Source organism: Oncorhynchus keta, chromosome 14 (genome assembly GCF_023373465.1).
Source record: "Oncorhynchus keta strain PuntledgeMale-10-30-2019 chromosome 14, Oket_V2, whole genome shotgun sequence".
In the NCBI taxonomy this organism is placed as follows: Eukaryota; Metazoa; Chordata; class Actinopteri; order Salmoniformes; family Salmonidae; genus Oncorhynchus; species Oncorhynchus keta.
Genome location: NC_068434.1, coordinates 65,267,093 through 65,292,347, shown reverse-complemented (window position 1 = coordinate 65,292,347; position 25,255 = coordinate 65,267,093). Strand labels below are relative to the sequence as shown.

Here is a 25,255-nt window from a genome sequence, read left to right as displayed (position 1 = left end):
ATAAATATTCAGACCTTTTACTCAGTACTTTGTTGAAGCACCTTTGGCAGCAATTACAGCCTTGAGTCTTCTTGGGTATGAAGCTACAAGCTTGGCATATCTGTATTCGGGGAGTTTTTCCCAATCTTCTCTGCAGATCCTCTCAAGCTTTGTCAGGTTGGATGGGGAGCGTCGCTGCACAGCTATTTTCAGGTAGATGTTCAATCAGGTTCAAGTCCGGCCTCTGGCTGGGCCACTCAAGGACATTCAGAGACTTGTCCTGAATCTACTCCTGGGTTGTCTTGGCTGTGTGCAGGACATTGTCCTGTTGGAACGTGAACCTTCACCCCAGTCTGAAGTCCTAAGCACTTTGGAGCAGGTTTTTATCAAGGATCTCTCTGTACTTTGCTTTGTTCATCTTTCCCTTGATCCTGACTAGTCTCCCAGTCCCTGCCGCTGAAAAACATCCCACAGTATGATGCTGCTTCCTCCATGCATTCAGGCCAACGAGTTCAATCTTGGTTTCATCAGACCAGAGAATCTTGTTTCTCATGGTCAGAGTCCTTTAGGTGCCTTTTGGCAAACTCCATGTGGGCTGTCATGTGCCTTTTACTGAGGAGTGGCTTCCGTCTGGAAACTCAACCAAAAAGGCCTGATTGGTGGAGTGCTGCAGAGATGGTTGTCCTCTTGGAAGTTTCTCCCATCTCCACAGAGGAACTCTGGAGCTCTGTCAGACTCCAATCATGTTGTAGAAACATCTCAAGGATAATCAATGAAGACAGGAAGCACCGGATCTGAATTCTGAGTTTTAGTTATGTAAATAAAGTATTTCTGTTCTTCTTTTTTTTAATAAATTATCAAACATTTCTGAAAACCTGTTTTCGACTTTGTCATTATGGGGTATTGTGTATAGATTCATGAGGAACATTTTTTTATTTAATACATTTTAGAATAAGGCTGTAACGTAACAAAATGTGGAAAAGGGGAAGGGGTCTGAATACTTTTTGAATGCACTGTAAAAATCCTTGTTATTTGTTGCTTGCAATATGCTGTTTTTGGCAGAGGTGTTGACTCGAGTCACTTGACTTGGACTCAAGTCACACTCGAGTCATAAATATGATGACTTGCAACTCGACTTTGACTTTAACTCCAATGACTCGTGACTTGACTTGGACTTGAGCCTTATGACTCGACCTGACTTGATACCGTCCCCAGCCCAAATATTAAAAATGATGCTATTAAAAAAAGTGTGCAGCATCAACTCTTCATTTAACAGATTACAGTTTGAATCAGACTTCAGCCAATCAAATTGTGCCAGCTGAGAGAAAGTCGCGCGTGGCATTGCAGAGGAACGTTGGCTGGGGAATTCAGATGGAGCCCTTGGAAAGATGATACCCAAAATTATTATTTTCGGATACAACGACTACGCTGTATCAACAAAAAACAGATTGCAAATTGCAAAACATGCAGGAAATAAATTACAGACTGAGGCGCAACAACTTCCAACTTTGTTCAACATTTGAAGCTGCACAAACAACGGTAAGTCGTGGCTAATATAGCTGACAGCTATATCATTCATAACTTTGCTAGTGTAGCATGTTGGCTAACGTAATGTTAAGTCAATGAGCCTCCTCACAGTCAGTCAGTGCCGGAATGTGATCATTGCACCCAGGGTTGACTGGCTAGGCAGTTGGTAGCCTAAATCCTGCCTGATGTTACTACTGTTCCTAAAGCCATTGACATATGTTAGCCTATTGTAACCACTCGCACAGTGTGTGTGTGTTTAGGTTGGGTGATTGCGTACAAGCCTACATCGCCCGATTGCGCCCTCGATAGTCGATCGCTATTGGGGGGGGGTCTTGGGGGGTCTTTCTTATGGCTACCCATGCATTTCTATGGAAATATAAAGTTTATTTGGAAAGTAAGTAGATTTGTAAAATCATTGATTTTTATTTTTTATTTAACTAGGCAAGCCAGTTAAGAACAAATTCTTATTTTCAATGACGGCCTAGGAACAGTGGGTTAACTGCCTTTCGGTTACTAGTCCAACGCTCTACCCACTAGGCTACCTGAATAAATGCAATATACTAACTATTACTCTTGTTAAAAATATGAAATGGTATTACATTTGATGAAGAGCACATTATGACTTGTTTAGGACTCGAAACTCCAAGTTTAGGACTTGAGACTTGACTTGATACTTGTTGGTCTTGACTTGGGACTTGAGTGCTAAGACTTGAGACTTACTTGTGACTTGTAAAACAATGTCCCACCTCTGGTTTTTGGACTTTTCAGTCTGGGAATAGTCTCTCACTTCAGAATGTATGATTGATGGTTGTTGTTTGTCCAACACTTTTCTGGACATAGTACAACCCAGTAAACCTGACAGTACACAGGTTGATCAATAGGATGTGAAGTTCACCTATGACGCTGTAAACAGGGTATGCATATAGCCAAAGGTAAACACTGGAATGTACAAACTACAGGGAAGAACATTTAAGCATTCTAAAGATATGCAGTTGTGTTGCATGTTTACTAGCAATTTGACATTTCCTGGTTTCGCCCCTTCATTCCTTCTCTCCCTCCTCCATCTCTCATGCTAACCTGTCTCCCCATGCACACTAATCTCAGACCACTCATGTCAGTCAGGATTTGGAGTCTAACTCTCTCCCCCCCCTTCTCTCCCCCTTTCCCCCTCCAGAGAAGCCTGTGACGGTGGAGCTGAGCTGTGGGGCGGGGCCTGTCCTCGTGGTGCTGGAGCCGGGACAGCCCCTGCTGCTGGACTGTCACCTGGGGGCCACGCCCCTGGCCACGACCCTTAACGTCACCTGGCTGCAGGATGGGCTCCCCGTGCTGGAGGGGGAGGGGAACTCCCTCAGGACTCTTGCCAACGGATCACTCCTGGTGCTGCCCACCTCTGTGGATGGTCGGACACCTCAAGGGGTGGAGGGGGGCTACAGCTGTGTGAGCGCCGGCCCCTTTGGAGCCCTGACCAGCCGCACCATTGCCGTTCACCTGGCCAGTGAGTACTACTATTTCTCAGACAGGGCGGGGCTGTGCCCGCTCAACTCCACCAGGGTCAGACTCACATGGAATGGCATGATGGTCTGGTGTCCCAACATAGGAGCACAGCCATTTTCCTCAGGGGGATTTCCATACTTGGTCCTCCTCTGTCTCAGGCAAGAGATTGATCGTGTGGCTGGTGGTGTCCTGGGAACAGGTAGGCTCCACACCGGTGGTGTCCTGGGAACAGGTAGGTGCCACACCGGTGGTGTCCTGGGAACAGGTAGGCTCCACACTGGTGATGTCCTAGGAACTGGTAGGCGCCACACCGGTGGTGTCCTGGGAACAGGTAGGCTCCACACTGGTGATGTCCTGGGAACAGGTAGGCTCCACACTGGTGGTGTCCTGGGAACAGGTAGGCTCCACACTGGTGGTGGCCTGGGAACAGGTAGGCTCCACACTGGTGATGTCCTGGGAACAGGTAGGCTCCACACCGGTGGTGTCCTGGGAACAGGTAGGCTCCACACCGGTGGTGTCCTGGGAACAGGTAGGCTCCACACCGGTGGTGTCCTGGGAACAGGTAGGCTCCACACTGGTGGTGTCCTGGGAACAGGTAGGCTCCACACTGGTGGTGGCCTGGGAACAGGTAGGCTCCACACTGGTGATGTCCTGGGAACAGGTAGGCTCCACACCGGTGGTGTCCTGGGAACAGGTAGGCTCCACACTGGTGGTGTCCTGGGAACAGGTAGGCTCCACACCGGTGGTGTCCTGGGAACAGGTAGGCTCCACACTGGTGGTGGCCTGGGAACAGGTAGGCTCCACACTGGTGGTGGCCTGGGAACAGGTAGGCTCCACACTGGTGATGTCCTGGGAACAGGTAGGCTCCACACCGGTGGTGTCCTGGGAACAGGTAGGCTCCACACCGGTGGTGTCCTGGGAACAGGTAGGCTCCACACCGGTGGTGTCCTGGGAACAGGTAGGCGCCACACTGGTGGTGTCCTGGGAACAGGTAGGCTCCACACTGGTGGTGTCCTGGGAACAGGTAGGCTCCACACCGGTGGTGTCCTGGGAACAGGTAGGCTCCACACCGGTGGTGTCCTGGGAACAGGTAGGCTCCACACTGGTGGTGTCCTGGGAACAGGTAGGCTCCACACTGGTGGTGGCCTGGGAACAGGTAGGCTCCACACTGGTGATGTCCTGGGAACAGGTAGGCTCCACACCGGTGGTGTCCTGGGAACAGGTAGGCTCCACACTGGTGGTGCTTCCCTCTCTCCCCTCCCCTCCCTCTCTCCTCTCTCCTCTCCTCCCCCCCTCTCTCCTCTCCTCTCCCTCTCTCCCCTCCCTCTCCCCTCCCTCTCCCCTCTCCCCTCTCCTCTCTCCTCTCCTCTCCTTTCCTCTCTCCCCTCTCCTATCTCCTCTCCCTTCCCTCTCTCCTCTCCCCTCCCTCTCTCCCCTCCCTCTCTCCCCTCCCTCTCTCCTCTCCCCTCCCTCTCTCCTCTTCTCTCCTCTCTCCTCTCCTCTCCCCTCTCTCCTCTTTCCCCTCCCTCTCTCCTCTCCCCTCCCTCTCTCCTCTCCTCTCCCCCTCTCCTCTTTCCTCTCTCCTCTTCTCTCCCTTCCCTCTCTCCTCTCTCCTCTCCCCTCCCTCTGCTCTCTCCCCTCCCTCTCTCCTCTCCCTTCTCCTCTCTCCTCTCCTCTCTCCTCTCCTCTCCTCTTTCCCCTCCCCTCTCCTCTCCCCTCCCTCTTCCCTCTCCCTCTCCTCTCCCTCGCTCCTCTCCTCTCTCCCCTCCATCCCTCTCTCCTCTCCCCTCCCTCTTTCCTCTCCCTTCCCTCTCTCCTCTCCCACCCCTCTCCCCTCTCCTCTCCCCTCTCCCCTCTCCCCTCTCCTCTCTCCCCTCCTCTCTCATCTCCCGTCACACTCTGCTCCCATAGAACTGCTTTCATTATCCTCTGTAAAAGTGGCAGTCTTTAATCAGTCATTAGCTTTGTGTAGAATAGGACTGTATCCTCTGTGGAGGTTCCTCCTTTTGTCAGCTGTCACATGCCTATTTATGAGAATGCCTTGTTTGGGGGGAATGAGGGGACAATGAGGTAGGGAGGTGATGACTGAGAGGGATGAAGGGAGGGAGGTGACTGAGGAGTTAGGATTGGTGAAAAGAGAAGGAAGTAGGAAGGTAGGGGAGGATACGTTGGGTAGGAAGAGAAGATGGGATATTTGGGTGGGAGTTAACTGAGGAGTTTGGGATGGTGAAGGCAGAGGCTGTTCTGGGAGAGAGACTAATAAGTGTGTCCTTCAGAAGGTGTCTGTGGAGGGAGCTGGTAAATGTAATGTGCTGTAGACTACTACTGCTGTGAGATGGATGGGCTGCTGGAGACAAGCAGTGCCAAGGGCCTGCATGCAATGGGCCTCAACGAGCACACTGACATTGAGCAGAGAGACCAGAGGCCCATGTCTGTCTGTCTTTCTTTCTGTCTGTCTCATGTCTTTACCACCACCAATTAGGAGGCAGAACACCACGTGATAATTGTGTGACAGTCCTTCGTCTTTAATACTCTAAACATGTTTGATGTGCATGGCTGTTCTGAATGCTCCTTTCATGTGACTTGGTCCAAAAAGTGAGTGAGTCAGTTAAAGAGGGGAGGAGGGGGGTAAATCGCGGTAGAGGAGGAGGGGAGGAGAGGAGTTGGTGGACATGCCGACAGACAGAGAACAGGGAAGCCATGTGTTGTGGTCGGAGAGTACAAGGGGAGGGGAAGAAAGTTGCAATCTGATCGCTGAGGGGCCAAAGACAGAAAGAGAGGGGGAATAGAGAGGACAGGAGAGAGAAAGAGAGGGGGAATAGAGAGGACAGGAGAGAGAAAGAGAGGGGGAATAGAGAGGACAGGAGAGAGAAAGAGAGGGGGAATAGAGAGGACAGGAGAGAGAAAGAGAGGGGGAATAGAGAGGACAGGAGAGAGAAAGAGAGGGGGAATAGAGAGGACAGGAGAGAGAAAGAGAGGGGGAATAGAGAGGACAGGAGAGAGAAAGAGAGGGGGAATAGAGAGGACAGGAGAGAGAAAGAGAGGGGGAATAGAGAGGACAGGAGAGAGAAAGAGAGGGGGAATAGAGAGGACAGGAGAGAGAAAGAGAGGGGGAATAGAGAGGACAGGAGAGAGAAAGAGAGGATGAATAGAGAGGACAGGAGAGAGAAAGAGAGGGGGAATAGAGAGGACAGGAGAGAGAAAGAGAGGGGGAATAGAGAGGACAGGAGAGAGAAAGAGAGGGGGAATAGAGAGGACAGGAGAGAGAAAGAGAGGGGGAATAGAGAGGACAGGAGAGAGAAAGAGAAGGGGAATAGAGAGGACAGGAGAGAGAAAGAGAGGGGGAATAGAGAGGACAGGAGAGAGAAAGAGAGGGGGAATAGAGAGGACAGGAGAGAGAAAGAGAGGGGGAATAGAGAGGACAGGAGAGAGAAAGAGAGGGGGAATAGAGAGGACAGGAGAGAGAAGGAGAGGGGGAATAGAGAGGACAGGAGAGAGAAAGAGAGGGGGAATAGAGAGGACAGGAGAGAGAAAGAGAGGGGGAATAGAGAGGACAGGAGAGAGAAAGAGAGGGGGAATAGAGAGGACAGGAGAGAGAAAGAGAGGGGGAATAGAGAGGACAGGAGAGAGAAAGAGAGGGGGAATAGAGAGGACAGGAGAGAGAAAGAGAGGGGGAATAGAGAGGACAGGAGAGAGAAAGAGAGGGGGAATAGAGAGGACAGGAGAGAGAAAGAGAGGGGGAATAGAGAGGACAGGAGAGAGAAAGAGAGGGGGAATAGAGAGGACAGGAGAGAGAAAGAGAGGGGGAATAGAGAGGACAGGAGAGAGAAAGAGAGGGGGAATAGAGAGGACAGGAGAGAGAAAGAGAGGGGGAATAGAGAGGACAGGAGAGAGAAAGAGAGGGGGAATAGAGAGGACAGGAGAGAGAAAGAGAGGGGGAATAGAGAGGACAGGAGAGAGAAAGAGAGGGGGAATAGAGAGGACAGGAGAGAGAAAGAGAGGGGGAATAGAGAGGACAGGAGAGAGAAAGAGAAGGGGAATAGAGAGGACAGGAGAGAGAAAGAGAAGGGGAATAGAGAGGACAGGAGAGAGAAAGAGAGGGGGAATAGAGAGGACAGGAGAGAGAAAGAGAGGGGGAATAGAGAGGACAGGAGAGAAAAAGAGAGGGGAGGCACAGAGAGAACAGGAACAGACAGAGAAGGGAGAGACTAAAAATAAATGTGCTATGGATTGAACTCATATAGAGCACAAGACATGCTAACAGATGTACAGATACAGTAATCTACTTCATCTGGTCCATTCACTCAGTAAGTTAACCATTAGCCCAGTTGGCCACAAGAGTTACAAGTGCTAGCTTACTTTACACTATTGGATGACCTGTTATCTATCTAGCTGCTCTGTGGAGCTCTGCTCTGTGTGCTCATTGAGAAACTTTGCTCCGTGTGTGTGTGTGTGTGTGTGTGTGTGTGTGTGTGTGTGTGTGTGTGTGTGTGTGTGTGTGTGTGTGTGTGTGTGTGTGTGTGTGTGTGTGTGTGTGTGTGTGTGTGTGTGTGTGTGTGTGTGTGTGTGTGTGTGTGTGTGTGTACAGCATCTAGTTTATGCAATGACAGGTGCTGAGCTTATTTGTGCTGTTCGTCAGCTAATAATACGTGGCTTTCTAAAGAACTTTGCCATGTGAGAATCAGCTCAGAAGTAGTTGTGACAGATTTATGTTTGGTCGCTAGGTAGGATTAGCCCTTATATGTGTTATGAAGCATGGCTTACGCGTCACATTTTCTAATCAGTTCAAAATGTATTTTTAATGTATGTCTTGGGATTTTACAGTCCAATGGAGAAATTAGGAACAACTTCAGGATGTAAGATGGATGGTCTGCTTTATGTATGGCTTTATGTCTAGTCTGTCACAGCGGTTTGGTGAGAATACAATTTGAAGGTAATCTTGGATTGGTATGTTCAGTTCTTTAGGACTGCAGGCTGGACAGAACAGCTTGCAACCCTGGAGCTGATTGATGAGGTAGTCAGAGCTCTTGTGTTCCCCCATAATGCCCAAAATCAGTCTGGCCTCAGGTCAGGGGCCCCCTTAGCCCTATAAGACTCAGCTCCAGGACTCACTGCTGCCCCCTGCTGTTAACTACAGTTATCACGTGTGGGCTACAGACTAGACTACAGACTGTATCTCTCTCTGTGTCTCTTTCTCCCTCCCTCTCTTTTGCTGTCTCTCTCTTTCTCCCTCCCTCTCTCTTGCTGTCTCTCTCTATCTCCCTCACCTTTCTCCCTCCCTCTCTCTTGCTGTCTCTCTCTTTCTCCCTCCCTCTCTCTTGCTGTCTCTCTCTATCTCCCTCACCTTTCTCCCTCACTCCCAGCGCTGTCTCGTTTCCATCAGGACCCAGAGGCCCAGGTGGTGCCCCTTGGGGGTGCTTCCCGCTTTGAGTGCCAGATAGACGGAGTGCCCACTCCAAGGATAACCTGGGAGAGGGACCAGGAACCCATCCCCAGCCAGCCTAGGTGAGACGCGCACACACACACACGCACATTCTCACACACACGCACATTCTCACGCACGCACGCACGCACGCACGCACGCACGCACGCACGCACGCACGCACACACACACACACACACACACACACACACACACACACACACACACACACACACACACACACACACACACACACACACACATGGTGATGCACTCCAGCAGAGCCTGACAGTAAGTGATTGTCTGTTCTACTTGTCCCCTGAGAGAGCTCCAGCCGGACAGCAGAGACTGGATCTGTTCTAAGGTCCATGCTGCCACTGATCATGTGAGGGCTGTGCTCCCTCCACCATTCTACTTCATTGCATAATGGCAGTCAGGGAATAACCTGAGAATTTGGTAGGAAGTTCAATTAAATGAGTACATGTTGGTCTTTTTCAGTAGTGCAGAGTTCAGAGATAAGGGATGGGACACAGATCTGTTGGTTTCCTCTCTGTCTGTAAGCCAGAGGCTGAAGGTCAGGGCCACAAAGTGCAGCCAGGTCACTTTCTCTTCTGTTTGTTCTACTCCCAAAAACCCTCCTACATCTCCCTTTCACATGGCTACAGGCTGAGGCCAGTCCAGTAACTGGGAACTGATGTGCTTTGAATCGAATTGGGTAGAAAGATGCACATAATCTACTGCACATGACTCCGCTCCCTTCTCCTCCCTGGCCTTTCCTCTCTCCTCGCTCTCGCTCCCTTCGTCTCCCTCATGGGAGAGATTTGGCCCTTTTTAAATTAAGTTACACTTTTTTTCCACCTGCTCTGTCCTTACCAATCATAGAAAGACTGGCAGCTGTTTGTTAGTCATTTAGATGCATATCGCACACACTCGGCATGTGTGTACGCGCATGTGCACACACACACACTTATGCGGTATACAGTATACAGTGAATTACTGTTCATGGCTTGCCTCGGAGTGATCATGCGCTGAGTTGACGGCCTGTATATGGTTGCCCTTCAAAGGCCATGGACCACATATGGCTGTTCACATGACGACTTGTTTAAATGTGTGTCTCATGTTGAATGGCCAGGAAATGGCCAGCTTTCCTTCATTAACATGGTTAAACTGACTAACATTACTATAACGTTCCAGGACCCTTGCTGCTGACCACCCTTGACCACACAGAGTGGACAAGGGCATCAGAGGAGCGGAAAGGGGGGGCAGGACCAGTGTGCTAACAACACTCTGTGTATTGACATTCAGGGCTGAACAGCGGAGAATCGTGTAGCGTTACCGATAGAAACCCCCGATTTAATGCCGTGTTGTCTGCCTGAAAACTCAAATGCACACTCTCACAGCCGAGCAGTGGCCACACACACACACACACACACACACACACACACACACACACACACACACACACACACACACACACACACACACACACACACTCACTCGTCACCAGAAACGGTCCCACTCTCATGCTCATTTACCCAAGCACTTAACGCTATTGACGTTTCTGCCTCAGCTCTGCTGTTGGCTATACATTTGTGCCTGCCTGACATTATTAGAGGCATCTGGCTCAAAAACAGTCTATCCCTGTGTGACCCATAGGCCAATGCTGAACCAAATGCTGAACCAAGCTGTACAGTGCTGTGATGTTGTTGTGCTGACACAATGTGGTACTAATGGGCAGCAGTAGAGATGAGACCCTGACCAGAGACCAGTGTTGTGTGCAGTCTCTCTATCGCACAGATGAGCTCTCTGTCTGTCTGTCAGGGCATTACTAGTCCATCAGCATAGAGTTAAAAGGCTGTGGAATAGGAGTTGAATAGTGGAAAGCCCAGGCCTCAGGCTTGGAGGAACCATCCGGGTTTGTGTGTGTGTGTGTGTGTGTGTGTGTGTGTGTGTGTGTGCGTGTGCGTGTGCGTGTGCGTGTGCGTGTGTGTGTGTGTGTGTGTGTTTGGGTGGGTGGGTGTGTGGAACCTGACCGGTCTTCCATGGCAGCAGAGGGGCAAGGAGGGAGGGAGGGAGGAGGAAGAGTAGCTGGTGGGTGAAAGAGAGATAAATATTGACAAGAGTCGGCACAACCAGCAGCCATGGCTGCTTCGAAATGCTGTTTTGCAATGCGCAATCTCTCTGACCTAGATTGAGAGCTCATTGTTCTCTTACATCTATCAGTAAAGATTTCTAAATCATTCTTTCTTTCTAGTCTCTTCTTTTTCTCCCCTGTTTACATATTCTTTGTCATTAGGAATACAATGTATTTAGTGTCATTTCTTTCTTCTTCCTTTATTTTGTCTACTTTAATTTGAGATTCCATATTTGTGGACGGCGTTATGCTAAATAGCGGTTAGATATAAGGAGAGTGTAGCCTAATGGCCGTCACTGGAGACCTACTCCTGCAGTTCTGTATGGTGGTAATGAGCGTGTACACAGTTGGAGATTACCAGTGAGTTATTATATCTCACTAAACACTAGTTCTTGCACTCTCCCCCTTCCACACACTCTCTCTCCTTCCCACCCTCTCCCCCTTCCACACACTCTCTCTCCTTCCCACCCTCTCCCCCTTCCACACACTCTCTCCTTCCCACCCTCTCCCCCTTCAACACACTCTCTCTCCTTCCCACCCTCTCCCCCTTCCACACACTCTCTCTCCTTCCCCCCCTCTCCCCCTTCCACACACTCTCTCTCCTTCCCCCCCCCTCCCCCTTCCACACACTCTCTCTCCTTCCCACCCTCTCCCCCTTCCACACACTCTCTCTCCTTCCCACCCTCTCCCCCTTCCACACACTCTCTCTCCTTCCCACCCTCTCCCCCTTCCACACACTCTCTCCTTCCCACCCTCTCCCCCTTCCACACTCTCTCTCCTTCCCACCCTCTCCCCCTTCCACACACTCTCTCTCCTTCCCACCCTCTCCCCCTTCCCACACTCTCTCTCCTTCCCACCCTCTCCCCTTCCCACACTCTCTCTCCTTCCCACCCTCTCCCCCTTCCACACACTCTCTCTCCTTCCCACCCCTCCCCTTCCACACACTCTCTCTCCTTCCCACCCTCTCCCCCTCCACACTCTCTCTCCTTCCCACCCTCTCCCCTTCCACACACTCTCTCTCCTTCCCACCCTCTCCCCCTCCACACACTCCTGCTCTCTCCTTCCCACCCTCTCCCCTTCCACACACTCTCTCTCCTTCCCACCCTCTCCCCCTTCCACACACTCTCTCTCCTTCCCACCCTCTCCCCCTTCCACACTCTCTCTCCTTCCCACCCTCTCCCCCCTCCACACACTCTCTCTCCTTCCCACCCTCTCCCCCCTCCACACACTCTCTCCTTCCCACCCTCTCTCCCTTTCCCTCTGTCTCCAGGTTCATCTCTCTCCCTAACGGTGTGCTCCAGATCTTGGGGGCGGTTAAGGAGGATGGGGGTGCGTACCGCTGTGTGGCCTCCAACTTTGCCCGGAAACGGTTCAGCCAGGATGCCATCCTCACTGTCACTACGGGTATGTTATGCTCTCACAGTCTCTCTCTCTCTCTTGCTGATGACGTCTGTAGCCAATCCCTTTGGACGTGCTTGACCCCGTCTGTCTCGGTGTGTTCTTTAAATAGCCTATTTAGTGGATGGCTTCCTGCTTATTTGTATTTCCTGAGAGAGGTAAAGAGACAGAGACGGCTCCAGACATATGGTCTCGTGTCTGATATCAGCAGGCTGTAAGCAGTATACACAGCCTCGCTCTGCTCTCCTCACCCACGTCTCTTCCCTTCTGACAAAAGGTGAATTACTGATGGAGATCAATCCTGGCCTTCAATTGGTTCCGTCAAACTTTAGTGTCTGTGAAAGGCCTATGTTTAGATCTGCTTCTATGTGAGCGTTGGCACGCAAACAGAAAGAGAGAGAGAGAGAGAGACCTGAGCATCAGCAACATGTCTGAGTCTTTATACCTATTGGCCCTATTGAGCTTGTTACCTGGACACAAGACTGAACTGTGTGGGAATGTCTGCATCCTGTGGAACAGCGAGGGAAACAGAGATGAATCACCTCTCTGCACCCTGCAGCATGTCCACACACTCACAGACAGGCACGCACTATAAGGGCTAAGGGCACAGGGCGAAACCCAGATGCAGACATGGGAGGCGGGTGGTTCGAGTCTCTGATATTTATTATAATCTAAGGGACAGGCAAAAGATCATAACAAGGTCAGAGACCAGGAGGTACAGAGTGGCAGGCAGGCTCAAGGTCAGGACAGGCAGTATGGTCAGGCATGCTGGTTCAGAGTCAAGGCAGGCAAGGGTCAAAACCGCAAGGACTAGCAAAAGAGAGATAAGAAGAAGAAAAAAAACAGGCACATGGAAAACCACACTGGTTGGCTTGACAAGACAAGCTGGCAACAGACAAACAGGGAACACCGGAATAAATACTAATGGGGAAAACGGGTGACACCTGGAGGTGGGAGGAGACAATCACAAAGACAGGTGAAACAGATCAGGGCATGACACGCACATTCACAAATAGACTTTGCATTATGTTGATGACTCAATACTCCTTGACACACTTACTGTATACCTTCTTTCTCTCCCACACACACGGATGAGTACACAAACACCACACACTTTCACACACACACACACACACACACACACACACACACACACACACACACACACACACACACACACACACAACACATATTTCACACACGCACACACACACCACTCTCACAGTCACACAGACAGCCTGAGCAGGTGAAGAAATTACAGCATTCCTGCCTTTTTCACACCTCCCAATATCCAAAAGACTGTTTGAAGTGATGCTAGCTTACAGTAGCTATAGTAGGTATTTGGTGTCCTGCTGCCTTAGAAACCTGAAGGTCAGAGAAGAAAGCACTCCCAGACTTTTTGAGGCATTACGTAAAACATGTCAAATCTAACGCCATTACATCTCTAGCTTTCAATTTGGAAGAGGTTTATGAATGGAATACCTGAACACCAATGTCATCTTCCTGACAGAATAATTCTGAGCACATCAACTCCACTTATTCAATTGTACATTACGTCTATACCTTTATATACTGAACCAAAATATAAACGCAACATGCAACAATTTCAACAATTTTACAAAGTTACAGTTCATATCAGGAAATCAGTCAATTGAAAGAAATGTATTAGGCTCTAACCTATGGGCCTTACATGACTGGGCAGCCACCTACTGGGGAGCCAGGCCCAGCCGATCATAACGAGCTTGTCCCCACAAAAGGGCTTTATTACAGACAGAAATACTACTCAGCCCCACCACCACACCACCACCCCTCATCAGACGATCATGCAGATGGAGAAGCCGGATATGGAGGTCCTGAGCTTGCGTGGTTACATGTGGTCTGCGGTTGTGAGGCCGGACATTCTTGCAGTCAGCATGCCTATTGCACGCTCCCTCGAAAAATCTGTGGCATTGAGTTGTGTGACAAAACATTTTAAAGTGGCCTTTTATTGTCCACAGCACAAGGTGCACCTGTGTAATGATCATGCTGTTTATCTTGGCAAAGGATAAATGTTCACTAACAGGGATGTAAACCAATTTGTGCACCAAATTTGAGAGAAATAAACTATGTATGGAAAATATCAGGTATTTTCAGATCATGAAACATGGGACGAACGCTTTGCTTTTAGATTTTTGTTCAGTGTACTTTCTCTCTCTCATCCACGCATACACATGCATGCAAAGCACACACACACACACGCACACACACTCTGAGCACAGAACTTATACAAAACCCTATCAAGGCACATCCTGCAATCCTGGGAGAACTCGACTGGCCCATTTAAAACCTTAAGCCCTCATGCATAACCAAGTAGTGCTGTATGTATGCTCAATGATTAATTTATAATGTGCTTACGGTATCCCAGGACCCTGCTGGAGCTCATTATCATAATGTAGGCTCTGAGCAGAGAGACAGGCAGAGCAGGCCCCGGCCCAGGCAGTGTGATGGGCCTCCCCTCCTACCATAATTACCTCCAGAGCCACTCACACAGAGCCACTAAAAATAAGGGCCTCATCTGCTCTGCTAATGCACTCTTCTACTCCTCCAAGAAAATGATGAAGATTTATTTAGTCATATAGTTTGGCAGAATTACACCACCATGCTCTCAGAGTAAGGCCCTCACTGCCTCTCCTCCATTATCTGACTCCCTTCTCCCTCAGATCCCCTCTGTCTCTCTCTCTCTCTCTCTCTCTCTCTCTCTCTCTCTCTCTCTCTCTCTCTCTCTCTCTCTCTCTCTCTCTCTCTCTCTCTCTCTGTCAATCCGTCTACAATAAGTGACTGCAAAGAGGTTTAGCATACATAATATAGAGCCTTCTGCTCCTCTCTTAAGCCCATTGGGGCAGCTAGCTAGCCTGGTTGTGCAGCATTCAGCATTCTGTTTTAACCAGGCTAGTAGCTAGCTCTGTCTCCTCCACTCATCTTCCTAAACAGTGTTGCCAACGATTTTTCAGTGAGAATCTCTATTGGCTCCTTGATTTGTCGCTAGAAGTCGCTAGATGACATTTTGCATTGCCACGACTACGTCACAGTACCAATTGGCCTTGCTGCGGCACAGCTGCGGTCCCCGATGTCGTGTTTTTGGCCCCTCTCCTGCCGCAAACGCTCTTCCCTTGTGCTTCTCTGCCTGTGTGTGCACCGTTGCTGTGATTTTTGTTACACAGACAGCTTCTCCCATTCTCGTTTGTGGCAGAATTGTGTGGGGAAAGTCACTAAATGCTATCAAAACCATAGAAACTCTCAGGAGCCAAAACTCCCCAAAGGCAGCCTGAAAAGTTGCTGAATTTGTCACTAAACTCTTTTACCAATATAAGTCACTGGCGGTGTCTGAAAACTTGATAAATATAGCGACAAAGTCACTAAATTGGTAACACTGATCCTAACTAACCGAGAGGGCCAAGCTTTAATCACTGTGGGCCCAAGGGGAAACTAGACTGTTGTCAGGAGATCTTTCCTCCCCTATTGAGAGCTGCTGTGATGTCATAGTGATGGAGAGGACAGGACAGGACTGGTGGTGCTTTCAAAACAACTGGGAACTCGAGGAAACATGGTCAAATCATGACATGAGTGATCTTCAGGCCGGAAAGTCTGAGTTCTATAAAGATGCCAGAGTTTCCAGCTTGGAATTCCCAGTTGGATGACCATTCCCAGTTGTCTTGAGTTGCGTGTTCAGAGTTGTTACACTGAATCCTGACAAGGGCCCCAGCATTGTCTTACATCAGATAGCACCACGACCCTGCCTAAACTGAGTTCATTGGTAGGTCATTTGTGACATGCCGCGTTAGAATGACGGTGTCTGATATAAGACATTGAGGGTTGGAGTTGGTTGTAAGGCAGCTGTTGATTCCTGTGTCTGTGTTGTGTCTGTGTTGTGTCTGTGTGCCCAGGTCCTGGCCCTGCCCAAAGTGAGGTAGTGATTGTGGCACCTCCTCAAAATGCCACAGTGGTGCAAGGGCGTCCAGCAGTGATGGAGTGCATGGCCCAGGGGGGGCAGCCCAAACCCCTGGTGTCCTGGAGCAGACAGGGTAAGACTCTCTCTCAATCCCTCCCGAGTGGTGCAGCGGTCTAAGGCATTGCATCTCAGTGCAAGAGGCATCACTGCAGTCCCTGGTTCAAATCCAGGCTGTATCAGATACGGCCCTGATTGGGAGTCCCTTAGGGTGGTGCAGAATTGGCCCAGGTTTGGCCGGGGTAGGCCGTAGTTGTAAATAAGAATTTGTTCTTAACTAACTTGCCTAGTTAAATGAAAGAATAGACTCAATACCAATGTCACAACGAGAGCCTGGCCAATACTTTGGTACTAAGCTCCTGTGTTATTCCTGTAATATCATCTTCATTGTGTTTCATATTTCTACCTTTGCTGACAAAACTCCCGTCATCACAGAGGTCTTACAGTGCCACCTAGTGGCTGGATATGCTCACTATACTTTTCTGTGGTCGACGTTCAACTGCTGAACTGAGCTACCTTGAAATGGCAGTGCCTAGTGTTGTGTGCATGAAACTACTGTTTTTAATTGCTTTAGTTTGGTCTTTTCTGATATTGTTTTCTTTGAAATCGCTTGTCTCTTCTCTGTTCCTTTCTGCTCTTTCTCCTGGACACAGACGGGAAGCCCATCGCCACCGACGTGGTTGTCCTGGAAACCAACCTGGTGATCCCCAACACACGGCGTTACCATGCAGGCGTCTACGTCTGCCGTGCCAACAAACCCAAGACCCGCGAGTTTGTCATCGCTGCGGCTGAACTGCATGTGCCAGGTAAGAGGAAGAATATGTGAGTGTGAGAATGTGGTATAGATTGCATGTTTGGCTTCAATCTTAGACCTCTGATTTGTATTCTTGGCTTTTATCTTAGTTCTCTGGTCCTCTAGTAAATTGTAATATATATGCTGCTGTGAAGGATTTTTTCCTTAGAAGGATGTTTCTCTATTTGCATTCTCCCAGCCCCACCAGTGATCCTCCAGCCCCCAGAGACGGTGTCTCTCTCTCGGGGAAACACAGCCAGGTTTGTGTGTAACAGCTCTGGGGAGCCTCCCCCGGCGCTGCACTGGCTGAAGAATGGCAAGCCGGTCAAGTCTAACGGACGGGTGAAGACCCAGAGCCCTGGGGTGCTGCTCATCAACCAGCTGGGCCTGGATGACGCAGGGTACTACCAATGCATCGCTGACAACGCTCTGGGGACGGCCTGTGCCACAGCCAAGCTGTCTGTCATTGTGCGAGAGGGTCTACCCAGCCCGCCACACCAGCTCTCTGCCACGCCCCAATCAAGCACCACCGCCCTCCTCACCTGGGAACGGCCCGAACACAACAGTGACCAGATTATAGGCTTCTCTGTGCACTACCAGCCCACTTCAGGTGTGTGTGTGTGTGTGTGTGTGTGTGTGTGTGTGTGTGTGTGTGTGTGTGTGTGTGTGTGTGTGTGTGTGTGTGTGTGTGTGTGTTGTGTGTGTGTGTGTGTGTGTGTGTGTGTGTGTGCATTAACATACATAGGTGCCTGGTTCCTTGATAGCATGGTAGAGAAGGACACTGTCAGGTCAGGCTGAGTGTGTCCTGTGCTCCAGGTAAAACACTGGGCTTGTGTGGTCCACAGGCTCTGATCACATGGAATACCAGTTTGCCGTGAACAACGATACCACAGAGTACCATGTGAAGGAGCTACTGCCACACACAGCCTATACCTTCTACGTGGTGGCCTACTCCCCCATGGGAGCTAGTCGCCCGTCACGGCCCGTCACCGTGGAGATGCTGGAGGACGGTGAGTAGACCAAAGACCTCACTTCTCAAAGGAAAACAACAGAGACACTGTTAGATCTAATGCATCCACATGACAGCCTCCATGAGTCATCTTACACTTGAGAGTAAAAAGAAGGTATGACACGGTCAATTGTAATACAACCTTTATTATACGTGAGTAACACACCTAAGTAGATATTGTTGCCCGTCAACTAGCTATGTGATTCTACTTTGTTGCTAGGAGATAATGTAATGAATAAATTGGTATAGTAGCCTGCAGAATAGTATGGTTGATGTATGGATACTCAGAGTGTCCTGTACCTGATCTGACATGCTGTGACCCTCCAGAGAATATGATCGGCTACTTAAGTCACCAGACATTAGATCCAGGGTTATCTGTACTAGAGGTTCGACCGATTATGATTTTTCAACGCCGATACAGATTATTGGAGGACCATAAAAGCAGATACCGATTAATCTGACGATTTTTGATTTATTTATTTGTATTAATGACAATTACAACAATACTGAATGAACACTTATTTTAACTTAATATAATACATTAATAAAAATCAATTTAGCCTCAAGTAAATAATGAAACATGTTCAATTTGGTTTAAATAATGCAAAAATAAAGTGTTGGAGAAGAAAGTAAAAGTGCAATATGTTCCATGCAAAATATGTGCCATGTAAGAAAGCTAACGTTTCAGTTCCTTGCTCAGAACATGAGAACATATGAAAGCTGGTGGTTCCTTTTAACATGAGTCTTCAATATTCCCACGTAAGAAGTTTTAGGTTGTAGTTATTATATGAATTAATGGACTATTTCCCTCTATACCATTTGTATTTAATTAACCTTTGACTATTGGATGTTCTTATAGGCACTTTAGTATTTCCAGTGTAACAGTATAGCTTCCGTCCTTCTCCTCGCTCCTCCCTGGGCTCGAACCAGCAACACAACGACAATTAGCGTGCGCTAAATAGCTAGCCATTTCACTTCGGTTACACAAGCCTCATCTCGGGAGTTGATAGGCTTGAAGTCATAAACAACGCACGAAAGTGCTGTTTTAATGAATGTTTACGCGCCTGCTTCTGACTACCACCGCTCAGTCAGATACTTGTATGCTCAGTCAGATTATATGCAACGCAGGACACGCTAGATAATATCTAGTAATATCATCAACCATATGTAGTTAACTAGTGATTATGATTGATTGTTTTTTATAAGATACGTTTAATGCTAGCTAGCAACTTACCTTGGCTTACTGCATTCGCATAACTCCTTGTGGAGTGCAACGAGAGAGAGGCAGGTCGTTATTAAATTGGACTAGTTAAGGTTGCAAGATTGGATCCCCCGAGTTGACAAGGTGAAAATCTGTCGTTCTGCCCCTGAACAAGGCAGTTAAGCCACTGTTCCTAGGCCGTCATTGAAAATAAGAATGTGTTCTTAACTGACTTGCCTAGTTAAATAATGATTAAATAAAGGTGTAAAAAAATATATTTGAAAAAAAACACCGATTTCCGATTGTTATGAAAACTTGAAATCAGCCCGAATTAATCGGCCATTCCGATTAATCGGTCGACCTCTAATCTGTACTGCAAACTATATGACACATTAAATGGACCTTCTGTGGCACAGTTGGTAGAGCATGGCGCTTATAACGCCAGGGTAGTGGGTTCGATTCCCGGGACCACCCATACGTAGAATGTATGCACACATGACTGTAAGTCGCTTTGGATAAAAGCGTCTGCTAAATGGCATATATAATACTAAGAATGTCCTGCCATGCTCTACCCCACAGTACCCAGTGCCCCTCCACAGCTGTCCCTGCTCAGCACCTCTCCTACAGACATCAGAGTGATGTGGCTGCCCCTGTCCTCCCAGCACAGCAGAGGAGCTGTCACCCGCTACCGCATCGACTACTCCACACTGGAACAAGGCGAGCACATCACCATGTACTGGCACGGAGGCTACAGTACTACACTGCTGTCCTGTGTTATTATAACGCTGTCCGGTATTAGAACGTGGTGGTACATGTGTTCATGTTTCAGGAAGGCACAAAGCCTCAAATCAATGCATGATTTATGCAACCATAAAGCGTGCGCATCTAAAGTTAGGATTCCTGTAGTAGAGAATTATATTAATTATGGCTGAATGTGTGCCTGTTTGTGTGTCTATGTGTGCCTGTTTGTGTGTCTATGTGTGCCTGTTTGTGTGTCTATGTGTGCCTGTTTGTGTGTCTATGTGTGCTTGTTTGTGTGTCTATGTGTGCTTGTTTGTGTGTCTATGTGTGCTTGTTTGTGTGTCTATGTGTGCCTGTTTGTGTGTCTATGTGTGCCTGTTTGTGTGTCTATGTGTGCCTGTTTGTGTGTCTATGTGTGCCTGTTTGTGTGTCTATGTGTGCCTGTTTGTGTGTCTATGTGTGCTTGTTTGTGTGTCTATGTGTGCCTGTTTGTGTGTCTATGTGTGCCTGTTTGTGTCTCTATGTGTGCCTGTTTGTGTGTCTATGTGTGCCTGTTTGTGTGTCTATGTGTGCCTGTTTGTGTGTCTATGTGTGCCTGTTTGTGTGTCTATGTGTGCCTGTTTGTGTGTCTATGTGTGCCTGTTTGTGTGTCTATGTGTGCCTGTTTGTGTCTCTATGTGTGCCTGTTTGTGTGTCTATGTGTGCCTGTTTGTGTGTCTATGTGTGCCTGTTTGTGTGTCTATGTGTGCCTGTTTGTGTGTCTATGTGTGCCTGTTTGTGTGTCTATGTGTGCCTGTTTGTGTGTCTATGTGTGCTTGTTTGTGTGTCTATGTGTGCCTGTTTGTGTGTCTATGTGTGCCTGTTTGTGTGTCTATGTGTGCCTGTTTGTGTGTCTATGTGTGCTTGTTTGTGTGTCTATGTGTGCCTGTTTGTGTGTCTATGTGTGCCTGTTTGTGTGTCTATGTGTGCCTGTTTGTGTGTCTATGTGTGCCTGTTTGTTTGTGTCTATGTGTGCCTGTTTGTGTGTCTATGTGTGCCTGTTTGTGTGTCTATGTGTGCCTGTTTGTGTGTCTATGTGTGCCTGTTTGTTTGTGTCTATGTGCGCCTGTTTGTGTGTCTATGTGTGCCTGTTTGTGTCTCTATGTGTGCCTGTTTGTTCATCTATGTGTGCCTGTTTGTGTGTCTATGTGCGCGTGTTTGTGTCTATGTGTGCCTGTTTGTGTGTCTATGTGTGCCTGTTTGTGTATTTATGTGTGCGTGTTTGTGTGTCTATGTGTGCGTGTTTGTGTGTCTATGTGCGCGTGTTTGTGTGTCTATGTGTGCGTGTTTGTGTGCCTATGTGCGCGTGTTTGTGTGTCTATGTGCGCGTGTTTGTGTGTCTATGTGTGCGTGTTTGTGTGTCTATGTGTGCCTGTTTGTGTGTCTATGTGTGCCTGTTTGTGTGTCTATGTGTGCCTGTTTGTGTGTCTATGTGTGCCTGTTTGTGTGTGTGCGTGTTTGTTTGTGTCTATGTGTGCGTGTTTGTGTGCCTATGTGTGCGTGTTTGTGTGTCTATGTGTGCCTGTTTGTGTGTCTATGTGTGCCTGTTTGTGTGCCTGTTTGTGTGTCTATGTGTGCCTGTTTGTGTGTCTATGTGTGCCTGTTTGTGTGTCTATGTGTGCGTGTTTGTGTGTCTATGTGTGCCTGTTTGTGTGTCTATGTGTGCGTGTTTGTGTGTCTATGTGTGCGTGTTTGTGTGTCTATGTGTGCCTGTTTGTGTGTCTATGTGTGCCTGTTTGTGTGTCTATGTGCGCCTGTTTGTGTGTCTATGTGTGCCTGTTTGTGTGTCTATGTGCGCCTGTTTGTGTGTCTATGTGTGCCTGTTTGTGTGTCTATGTGCGTGTGTTTGTGTCTATGTGCGCCTGTTTGTGTGTCTATGTGTGCCTGTTTGTGTGTCTATGTGTGCCTGTTTGTGTGTCTATGTGTGCCTGTTTGTGTGTCTATGTGCGCCTGTTTGTGTGTCTATGTGTGCCTGTTTGTGTGTCTATGTGTGCCTGTTTGTGTGTCTATGTGTGCCTGTTTGTGTGTCTATGTGTGCCTGTTTGTGTGTCTATGTGTGCCTGTTTGTGTGTCTATGTGTGCCTGTTTGTGTGTCTATGTGTGCCTGTTTGTTTGTGTGTCTATGTGTGCCTGTTTGTGTGTCTATGTGTGCCTGTTTGTGTGCCTATGTGTGCCTGTTTGTGTGTCTATGTGTGCCTGTTTTGTGTCTATGTGTGCCTGTTTGTGTGTCTATGTGTGCCTGTTTGTGTGTCTATGTGTGCGTGTTTGTGTGTCTATGTGTGCGTGTTTGTGTGTCTATGTGCGCGTGTTTGTGTGTCTATGTGTGCGTGTTTGTGTGCCTATGTGTGCGTGTTTGTGTGCCTATGTGCGCGTGTTTGTGTGTTTATGTGTGCGTGTTTGTGTGTCTATGTGTGCGTGTTTGTGCTATGTGTGCCTGTTTGTGTGTCTATGTGCGTGTTTGTGTGCCTATGCCTGTTTGTGCGTGTTTGTGTGTCTATGTGTGCGTGTTTGTGTGCCTATGTGTGCGTGTTTGTGTGTCTATGTGCGCGTGTTTGTGTGTCTATGTGTGCCGTGTTTGTGTGCCTATGTGTCTATGTGTGCCTGTGTTTGTTTGTGTCTATGTGTGCGTGTTTGTGTGTCTATGTGTGTCTATGTGTGCCGCGTGTTTGTGTGTCTATGTTGTTTGTGTGTCTATGTGTGCATGTTTGTGTGTCTATGTGCGCGTGTTTGTGTGTCTATGTGTGCGTGTTTGTGTGTCTATGTGTGCGTGTTTGTGTGTCTATGTGCGCGTGTTTGTGTGTCTATGTGTGCGTGTTTATGTGTGCGTGTTTGTGTGTCTATGTGCGCGTGTTTGTGTGTCTATGTGCGCGTGTTTGTGTGTTTATGTGTGCGTGTTTGTGTGCCTATGTGTGCGTGTTTGTGTGCCTATGTGCGCGTGTTTGTGTATGCCCTGTTGGCATGTGTATCAGTGTGCAACAGCAGAGAGACAGCCAGGCAGTTGTTGTTGGGGAGTGTGTCCTGAATGACTACAAAAGACTCTTAAACTCAGTCACACACATTTTGGCTCCAAGAATAATAATAATAATAATAATAATAATATATGCCATTTAGCTGACGCTTTTATCCAAAGCGACTTACAGTCATGTGTGCATACATTCTACGTATGGGTGGTCCCGGGAATCGAACCCACTACCCTGGCATTACAAGCGCCATGCTCTACCAACTGAGCCACAGAAGGACCACAATTGGAGAACAATTGTGGATTCTAAGCATTAAGTATTGAAGAGTGACTTGGGGTATAAGCCCAAAGCATAAAGTGTTCTATGTTCTATCCATGGTATACAATGAGTCATCAGGTCTTGCATAATAAGGTCATGGATAATTATGAAGATGGGCTGCATCTTATGTATGTATGTGTGTGTGTGTTTACTTTAGTGGACAACGTGTTTTCTGTGGAGGTGGGGGGGAATGAGACTCAGCTTACCTTGCGGGAGCTGCAGCCTAACCAGGCCTATCGGCTGCGGATGGCGGCAGGAACGGGAGCAGGCTTTGGTGTGCCATCTGAGTGGGCTCAGCACCACACCCCAGCCCACTTTAACCACAGCATGGGTGAGACCTCGCGCCCTGCCCTCTCTCTTTCTATATATATTTATATATGACACACCTACTCTTTCAAGGGTTGTACATTGTAGAATAATAGTGAAGACATCAAAATGATGAAATAACACTTATGGAATCAAGTAGTAACCAAGAAAGTGAACCTGTCACGGCAACATCCGGTGAAATGGCATAGCGCCAAATTCAAATTAAATTACTAGAAATATTCAACTTTCATGAAATCACACATGCAAAACACCAAATTAAAGCTGCACTTGTTGTTAATCCAGCCAACGTGTCAGATTTCAAAAAGGCTTTTCGGCGAAATCAAACCATGCGATTATCCCCCCACCAAACAAACACATGACATTCATATTTCAACCAGCCAGGCGCAACACAAAACGCAGAAATAACGATATAATTCATGCCTTACCTTTGAAGACCTTCTTTTGTTGGCGGTCCTTTTGTTCGATAAATTCCATTGTTATATCTCCAAAATGACAATTTATTTGGCGCGTTTGATCCAGAAAGAACTGGTTCCAACTCGCGCAACATGACTCCAAAATATCTAATAAGTTACCTGTAAACTTGTTCCAAACATTTCAAACAACTTTCCTAATACACCTTTGGGGTTTTTTAACGTAAATAATCAATAAAACTTAAGACGGGATAAACTGTGTTCAATACCGGATGAAAACAAAGTGGAGCGAGCTTTCAGGTGGCGCGCCCCTAACAAACAGTACACTAGACTCGACCCTCGTTCTGAACAGACCTATTTCTTAATTTCTCAAAGGAAAAACATCAACCAATTTCTAAAGACTGTTGACATCTAGTGGAAGTGATGGGAACTGCAAGCAAGTGCCTTAGAAATCTAGATCCCCATAGAAATCCCATTGAAAAGAGTGACCTCAAAAACCAAAAAATTCTGGATGGATTTTTCTCAGGTTTTCGCCTGCCATATCAGTTATGTTATACTCACATACATTATTCAACCAGTTTTCTATCTAAATCTACCAATTATATTCATATCCTAGCTTCTGGGCCTGAGTAGCAGGCAGTTTACTTTGGGCAAGCTTTTCATCTGGATGTCAAAATACTGCCCCCTAGCCCAAAGAGGTTTAAACAAATCAAAATATATTTTAGATTCTTCAAAGTATCCACCCTTTGCCTTGATGAAGCTTTGCACACTCTTGGCTTTCTATCAACCAGCTTTTCCAACAGTCCTCTTTTCCAACAGAGTTCCCACATATGCTGAGCAGTTGTTGGCTGCTTTTCCTTCACTCTGCGGTCCAACTCATCTAAAATCATCTCAATTGGGTTAAAGGTGTGTTGGGTCGTTGTCCTGTTGATAAACAAATTATAGTTACACTAAGCGCAAACTAGATGGGATGGCATATCGCTGCAGAATGCTGTGGTAATCATGCTGGTGAAGTGTACCTTGAATTCTAAATAAATCACAGACAGTGTCACCAGCAAAGCACCCCCACACCATTACACCTCCTCCATGCTTCACGGTGGGAAATACACATGCTAAGATCATCCGTTCACGTACTCTGTGTCTCACAAAGACACCGCGGTTGGCACCAAAAATCTCAAATTTGGACTCAGACCAAAGGACCGATTTCTCTGGACTAATGTCCATTGCTCGTGTTTCTTGGTCTAAGCAAGTCTCTTCTTCTTATTGGTGTCCTTTAGTAGTGGTTTCTTGGCATCAATTCGACCATTAAGGCCTGATTCATGCAGTCTCCTCTGTTACATGAACTCTGAAGTATTTATTTGGGCTGCAATTTCTGAGGCTGGTAACTCTAAAGAACAGAGGTAGCTCTGGGTCTTCCTTTCCTGTGGCGGTCCTCATGACAGCCAGTTTCATCATAGCGCTTGAGGGTTTTTGCTTCTGCACTTGAAGAAACTTTAAAATTTCTTTACATTTTCCAGA

At 47.8% G+C, this 25,255-nt stretch overlaps 1 protein-coding gene across 1 annotated transcript in view; it reads left to right on the top strand.

Moving 5' to 3' along the window:
* Window positions 1–25,255, top strand: part of LOC118394154 (immunoglobulin superfamily DCC subclass member 4-like) — a 73,941-nt gene that overhangs the window by 25,476 nt on the left and 23,210 nt on the right. Inside the window, exons 2-10 of the mRNA XM_052462154.1 lie at window positions 2,681–3,001; window positions 8,364–8,505; window positions 11,827–11,960; window positions 15,878–16,015; window positions 16,593–16,745; window positions 16,932–17,342; window positions 17,578–17,742; window positions 19,522–19,659; window positions 23,158–23,331. Of these exons, the coding sequence (XP_052318114.1) occupies window positions 2,681–3,001; window positions 8,364–8,505; window positions 11,827–11,960; window positions 15,878–16,015; window positions 16,593–16,745; window positions 16,932–17,342; window positions 17,578–17,742; window positions 19,522–19,659; window positions 23,158–23,331 (1,776 nt within the window). The remainder of the gene's footprint in view (window positions 1–2,680; window positions 3,002–8,363; window positions 8,506–11,826; window positions 11,961–15,877; window positions 16,016–16,592; window positions 16,746–16,931; window positions 17,343–17,577; window positions 17,743–19,521; window positions 19,660–23,157; window positions 23,332–25,255) is intronic.